At 32.6% G+C, this 8,493-nt stretch overlaps 1 protein-coding gene across 1 annotated transcript; it reads right to left on the bottom strand.

The window, feature by feature from the left end:
- Positions 1 to 825: 825 nt before the first annotated feature.
- Positions 826 to 6,562, bottom strand: LOC138329113 (mitochondrial pyruvate carrier 1-like; the record flags this gene model as incomplete). The annotated part of the gene is made up of 5 exons (XM_069275866.1): positions 826 to 4,426; positions 4,882 to 5,014; positions 5,695 to 5,775; positions 6,140 to 6,155; positions 6,533 to 6,562. Coding segments are annotated over 5 exons (312 nt in total), but the record flags the coding sequence as incomplete, so codon positions are not given.
- Positions 6,563 to 8,493: the final 1,931 nt, after the last annotated feature.

Raw genomic sequence — 8,493 nt, 5'->3', positions numbered from 1 at the left:
ATTTTCAAAAGTGAACATAAATCGGAACCTTGAAAAGAGGCACTTGTGTAAAAAAATTGATGCATGTCCATCATATTTGAGTTGAAGATGTCTGAGTATAGTGTACTGTACTTACAGCTATTACCTCCCCTTGATTTTCCTTGTCATAGCTTTAATTACAGGGACCTGGCACAAATTTCCAACCAATAGTATACAGTATAATATGCTTATAACGAACATGCTTACAACAAAATGGTTATAACCAATATAACTTAATATTTTTTATTCCCCATCAGGTTCCTATAAAATGTCTGTAATAAGTGTACAACGAACTATGTTTATAATGAAGTGATTATGTTGGTTCATAGAGGTTCTTTTTAACAGTGTTTTACTGTATATATATATGTTAGATACTAATATATATACTAAGTATGTAATATATTGGTTAGAAATTTGTGTCAGGTCCCTACATGTGGCTATAATTGCCTTGTGACGTTTAATTAGGTTATATGATCTCTACTGGTAGTCGTCATTCTTCACCTGTCACCGTGCACCATCCACAGTCCGCCACACATTAACTGTTCATCAAAATGACTTTTCCTCAATATCCGAAAGACACAGGTACTCATATTGGGCCTGTAGCATGCTGGGATGAAGAGCTACCAAGTTCAAGGTCACAGGGGTAAAATAGCCGAAATCTTCAAACAGTTCCTCAAGTTAAGGCAAAATTATTCAGATACTAAGGCCTGTAGCATGATGGGTGAAACGAAATTAACTGTTGTTACATATATAAGCTCACTTTATTCACTTGACACATGAAGAAAACAACAACAATTTTTTTTGAGAAACAAAAATGAGTTTTTTATTCAATATAAACTATTTTCCTTACAGATCTTACTGTTGTTCAACATAGCAACAACAATTTTGGTATTTCCTAAAATGTTAAACATACACTTAAATTTAGATTTTCATGGTATTTTCTCCAATTTTGATATATAATTATCTATATCTTTTCATACTTTTTATTTCCAACGATAAATATAACCATGGGAACCATTTCTAGACAAGGGATTAACAATGGAGAAGATATAGGCCTATTTATTTATTTATTTTATTTTTTTTGGGGGGGGGGTCATTCTTTCCATTAATAATTTTGTGGATGGTTCAAAAAATTTTAAAGAAAATATTATGGATTAAAACAAAATAAAATAATAATGATACGCCCTCTAGTTATATAAAATAAAAAGAAAAACGATAAACAGGTATTATACAGCATTGGTTCGACCCAGTCATTCATGACAAATATTTCAAATGATTGTATTTCAAATGTATTGTTCAATTTCAATACATTTCCATTGATTGTTACTTGAACAATATCTGAAATTACATTTTTTCATTGTAATACACCTCTTCAGTATAGGAAATGTATCACAGCTCTTTTTGCAGTATATTCAAAGGAGAGTATTTTTACATTGAAACTGAAAACATAAATTATTCAATACTCATATATCATAATTAATGCCCACCAGATATGCCATTTTGTTTTCAATGATATGACTTTGTCAAAGTTTGAGCCAATATACATGTATTAAAAAGCAGGAATATTTAGACTGAACCAATAAAGTATAGACCTTAGAATATACAGATCTCTTGAGACATATAAAACCAGGTTTGGAATTCAGCCTTCATTATAGCAACAACATCAAAAGAAGACAATTAGATATAATCTGATTATGATGCGTATATATACCGGTACATGTAACATCATCTTCCTGCTACAGAATTTAAGTAATCTAAGGTCTGTTTTCTATTGGTTAGATGAATCAGCAAGTAATATCCCATTTCTGAGTACACTAAAACAACTCTTTCCATGCTTGACGACAATTTCACAATTACCTTAGTTACATGTAATATGCAATTTTGACATTTGGCTCTAAATATACTGATGATATTTTTGTGGCAATTACAGGTTATTTTCGTGATTTCTAATCACCCAAGAAATTTTATCACATATGAAAATAATTTGCTTTACTGTAAACGATTTATAATTATTTAAAACCTTTGTTATAATTATCAACAACTAAGTTAGTCTACTCGAAGCAAGTATGTATGGCACAACCACATAATAAGAGAACCTTAATTTCTACCACTATTTCATACGATATAAGACATAATACATTTACACTTAATATAATAAAAATGCAGATTCTTCTAGTTATTTTCACTGCAAGGTAGGATCTGCAATAAAATCATACTGCAACAAGATCCTCTATCAACACTGCTCCCTTCAAAACTTCATACTTCTTCTCTGGAACCAACCCCTCCCTGCCATCCCAACACATACGGCAACAAAAAATGGAACCGCCAACCCTCCCCCCTCCTCCCCTTGTCAACAACAAAAAATGGAACAGCCCCCTAACCTCATCCTGTCACCCAACACATACAACAACAAAAAATACAAACAACTTTCTGGTCGATGGTGTTTAAAATAAAATACATTTGGGAAATCTATCTCCACAGCAGCACATGCACCACAAACTTAACAAAAATAATCTCTTGCGTGACTTAACAGATTCAATGTAGGTATTGCCACAAACAGCAGGTGGGTATGCATGGAATGTTCACTAACTAATTTATCTTTGAAAATGTTGGAACTTAGGCATACTTATTATATTCATAGCCACATGGCCTCTTTATACACAGGTCATTTTGTGACAAGATTGACTGACCATTGTGGACACAAATAGTCTAATGACGGAAGTGGTCTTTATACAGAGGTAATCACTAAGATATAGGTTTTACAAGATAGTCCAATTCTATGACAATTGTCATACAACATTAACTTCTGACACCAAGTTCACACAATCCCAATCTATCTTGTTTTATTCATTTGATGCATATATATACCATGATCAGTTGATATTAGACTAAACAAACCTCATTTCATCCCTTCCTTCAGAATTTTCAATAAGCACAAAACGTCAAGCATCTCACAAAATATCACATCGTAACTGAAATACAAGAATGCACATTCACCTGAACTTACTTATGAAATTCATATACTATATTACCTAAAATACGAACCAATTAAAAAACATCTCGGTCACACTAATATTAGAATATCTAAATACTGACCATTCAGATGCCTCCATTTTTCTTTAACCATGACAGTCTACATTTTTGAAATATTACCTTCTTGGCATCCTTATAGTAACCCAATAAGTTTCAATGCAAAATATGATTGTCAGGAAGTTTCTTAGAGGCCATAAATGAAAGTACATATGGCAAATTGAACTTATTTTAATAATGTATTATAATAAAATACTATTTCTATATATTTTTCAAATAATTTTAAAAGCATTCAGATACATATAAACTCCACATACTGTAGACACAGTGTATCAGATCACACAGCAGGAATAATGGAAGGCGCTAAAACTAGGAAACTTAACAAACTGCGCAGTAAAACATCTATTATGATAATTATATTGATTGCTGAAACAAATATGATCTGACATGGTTATATTCCAAATTTAAACAAAATCATATTTCAATCAATGCTCGTCTAACTCAGAAAAAATAGCCACACACTCATTTATGGTAACATATTTTGGGCAATATTAGATCTATTTTACTAAATAATGTAACAATCTAGCTTGCCATCACTGATACAAATTAAGTTATACATAACAATTAAACAAAAATGTAACTTTCAGACCTTATAATACAGCTGTAAGATATATACAACGCACCAATAAAACCAGACTTATTGTGACAAATTATACAATGTAAATTAAGGCATTTACCTACATGTAGCTTATACATGTACATTGTAACAATAGTACAATGTAGTGAACAATTGTAGTAAATGATACAAAGTACTGGTAAATACATACCTTGTACATGTACATTGTAACAATTATATGATATAATGTGCATAGTACTGGTAACAGTAGACCTTAATGTACAATGTAACAATTATACAATCTAGTGAGCAATTGTTATAAGTGATACAATGTACCAGTAATGTTGTCTGGTAAATTGTAACAATTATACAATGTAGTGACCACTTGTAATAAGTGATACAATGCACCAGTAATGTTGTCTGGTAAATTGTAACAATTATACAATGTAGTGAGCAATTGTAATAAGTGATACAATGTACCAGTAATGTTGCCAGGTAAATTGTAACAATTATACAATGTGCAGCACTGGAAAGACCAGGTATACATGTATATAATATCCTGGTCTTTGTTAAACTTTATAAAGTGTAACTATAAGCAATTGTTAGTAGTGTCAGACCTTGTATAAAAGTATAACAAGTTTGCACTGTTTGGAACTGATTAATGTCAAATATACAGTTAAGTTGTAATGAATAGCTAATTACAATAACTCCTATTCTGTTGGTTTTTGTAGAGATGCCTTATCCTCCAGAGACTTCAGATAACTGTAAATAAAGCAATGAAATACATTGTAATACTGTATATAAACCTTACATGTAGCCTCTACATGTATCTATACATGACAAACAATTTTATAATAAACTTCATCCCCCCTTTTCCCCACTGGTAATGGTGTGTGTGAAAATGTACACTACATCAATTTTTCTCCTTTTCCCAGCACCAGTCTACAGGGTATGATGCTACACATGATACTCCCTAGTAATGTGTAAACCTTGTTAAATATGATATTGTGATAATATTTTACATGTATTTTATAATTAACACCATATTATTACGATACTCACTAGTAATGTTTTATAATTAACACCATATCATAATGATACTCACTAGTAATGTTTTATAGTTAACACCATATTATAAACTTAAGATACTCACTAGTAAAGTTTTATAATTATAACCATATTATAACAATACTCAACCATATTATAACAATACTCACTAGTAATGTGTAAACCTCATTAACTGCGTTAATTGGGCCGTTTCATTTGTTGCATGACAGGCAAACAGAAGCATGTTCCTCGGCTGTACCTTCCACGCAAACCTCATAAACAGCATGGAGTATATACACAGGGCTAAAAACAGAAAAAAAAAACCATTACCAATCAGACGCTGCTGTGTATAAAATCAGATTGACGAAAATTTAAAGTTGACATACTGCAGGTACACACCTATCTTTGGTGTTTACACCCTTCCTGTAACCCTGGTCAATACTAGCTGCAATATATCGCTCGGCTAGAGAGAACTTCTCTTAGCTCGATCGGTTGAGCGTCAGACTATAATCCAGAGGTGGTTCGATCCCTGGGATCGAGGACGAGTTCATACTAGCTGCAATATATCCTCTTTAGCCGATCGTTGAGCGTCAGATCCCGAATACACTGTGATCATTTTAATGATCTCTAATTATTCAAACTGCCTTCATGCTCATTTCAACTATGAATATCTCTGATCATTTTGACTATCACTGTATCTTTGAAAATTTTACCTATGTCTGATCGTGCTCAGCTACATATTGATAATTCTTCTTATCTCTGGGCCCAGTTTCAGAATATTCTTTAACTTTAAGGGATTTTTTAACTTTGAAAAGTCCCTTAGGAAGTACATGTATCACAAAAGTTAAAGGAATTTGAAGTTCAGGAATTCCGGAATATTCATGAAACTGGGCCCTGATAGTTTTGTACATATTACTGATAATGTTTTGTCTCTCTCTTATCAATTTACTATAATCTTTAATTATCTTATTTTGTTTCTGTACCTGTTGTCATTTTACCACTGATCATTGTAGGGTCTTTCTTCAGATCCATCATAGCAGCTATTGGCAGACCCCAGTTGGCAACTGTAAAAAAGAATATTTTTTCTTCAGTTCTACAGGTACTAGTATTCCTATTACACTCTTTCAGTATGTATAAACAACCTGTAACAGCTTGCATTTCTCCCTCTAATTACTTAGTCTCAAATAGATCTGTATATGTAAGGTCTATACTGTGTGTGACAAAGACATAGTGAGACAAAAACATATTATTGAAAACAAAATGATGTACATGAATGTAATAAAACTGTACATCATGTACTTTCAGAAATCATTTTAACCAACCTGTACTTTTTATGATCAGTTGTAAAAAGAGGTATAGAAAATGTTTTTTTTTTATTAGATCGTTCTTCCTGATCTTTTTTTATGAAATATATCTAGATGTACTTACCAGGCCCCCAAAAGTGCTGCAACAAAATAGCAAAAATGAGGTTAGGATTATAAAGCAACTAGCTTCAATCTAAATAATATATAATTGCCTTTTATCGGCTCATGACCAAAACCATCTGTTACAGTTCACAATTCAACATTTATCCCTCATCAATAGTTTCTCATTTTCAAATTCTACACATTTATTTGTGTTCTAAATCTCTTTATCATCTAACATACTTTTTGTATAATATACATGTTACATACATGTATATAATTAATTATTTGATATATGAATAATATTTAGTCAGTAAATGAATGTCTATGACTCCAACTTTGAAACATATATGATAATCAAATGCTAGGTATCTGCAGATGATTCAGTTATGTATCATTCTAATTATTTATTACTTACTGTGCTATTTTTAGAAGATGTGCCGCAAAACCATACGAGGAGAATATGAAATTAAAGATCAATAAAATGAATGGCATTGATTAAAACTTTATACATGAATCCTGTCATACATTAATATTACAGTGATTACACAACCTGAATGATGAACATTTGTATGTATAATTACCACTAATTTGTCACATCACATAGCTATGTTATTAAAGCTCACAAAATCCTAATTAAAAGTCACACAGTCAACCAGAATCAGTTTACATATATACACTGCACTGCAGTTACTCAATTATTAATTTGATGTCCACCAAAGCAACAATCAACCTGATAATTTAATCGTTATCAATTAAAGATGCTCCATCGATGAAAAATGACATTTTTTGCAATCAAAAAACATTTACATGTAATTGCATCCAGAAAAAATTCTATGGCAATATGTCCTAAGGAATGAATTACTGATTGCTCTTACACCGAAAGCAAAATAAATTATCTCATATTATTTCTTGTGTTAGTTACATATATTTATACATGATTAAACACCAATTATTGTTCAATTGACGAGTATCGTTTATGCTCTGTCAGTTGTTCAATTGATGTGTATCGTTTAAATTTATGCTCTGTCAGCGGTGGAGCATCTTTAAAATTTTGCTATGAGAATGAGATATAGTCCTGCAGGGTTTGGTGTTCACTAAGCTTGCCTACCAGTATCTTATTAGAATGTGTTTTTTTTATTTTGCCTATTATATATTAGGCAACATAATATATATTAGGCAACAAAAACGTTAACGACAGTGATAGCAAGCCCTGGAATATTGAGGATGGGCAGTCTGGTGCGGTAGCACATATCACTGTACTGTCAAAATAAATGACAGTACCATTCTGAGCACACTCCGGATCTTTTAGTACTAAAACTTGTAGCGAGTCAACCAGTTGATTAAACATGTGATCCAAAAGACTTTTTTTATATATATATTTTAACTTCTGTCATGTTCATTGAATTACTTTCCACTGTTCCATTTGATTTGATTTTCAATCACAACACATCTCTTCTTCTTATGTGTACGGGACGCCGTCAAAGTATGACGATTATGTCACGGGGGGACCTGTAGGGGTGCAAGGGTGTGAAAGGATTAGATTTGTGATTTTTTTTTTTTTTTTTTTTTAGTATATAGATAAAAGGTGTGTGCAGAACTATTTTGTGAGGGCTTCAAGGGCTACGTTGGAAATATGTGCCTTGAAGTCCTCGAGTGTAGTGCATTGTACTGCTGCTACAGGGAGGAGATTCCATTGTGTTATTGTTTGTGGGAAAAATGAGTATTTGTATGTGTCCTTTGCAGCAGAGATTTGTCTGAAGCAGTGTGGATTGGAGTGTCTGGTTCTGTGGTCTACTGGTATGAGTATGGTCTGGTATTCGACGGCAACTATATTGTGTATTATTTTGTAGAAAAGTATCAATCTTGTGTGTAGCCGTCGTGTCTGTAGTGTTGGCCAGTTGAGTTGATGTATCATGTTTGTAACTGAACTGGTGTCGTGATATTTGTTGTGAACATATCTTGCTGCTCTGCGTTGTGTTTTTTCTATCTGTTGAATTTGGTGTGTGTTGTGGGGGTCCCATATGGAAGAGCAGTATTCCAGTTTGGGTCGAACTAGTGCTTTGTATGCGTGTGCTTTTATGTGTGGTGAATTAATTTTTAAGTTGCGCTTTAAAAACCCTAGTGATCTGTTTGCATTTGCGGTGATATTATTTATGTGCAAGTCCCATTTTAGGTTTTTTTGTAGTGTTAGTCCTAGATATTTGCTTGAGTTTACTTGCTCGAGTGTGTGATTGTGGAGTGTGTAGTTGTGGTGTATTTTGTTGCGTTTTGGTGTAACACTGATTATGTTGCATTTATCTGGGTGAAATTTCATTAGCCAGTCTGTTTCCCATTGTGCTGCTGCGTCCAGATCTTTCTGTAGTTTTATTGTGTCGT

This window comes from Argopecten irradians, chromosome 1, assembly GCF_041381155.1.
Source record: "Argopecten irradians isolate NY chromosome 1, Ai_NY, whole genome shotgun sequence".
NCBI lineage: Eukaryota > Metazoa > Mollusca > Bivalvia > Pectinida > Pectinidae > Argopecten > Argopecten irradians.
Note: the sequence above shows the minus strand (reverse complement) of the source record. Positions and strands in the feature narration are given on the sequence as shown.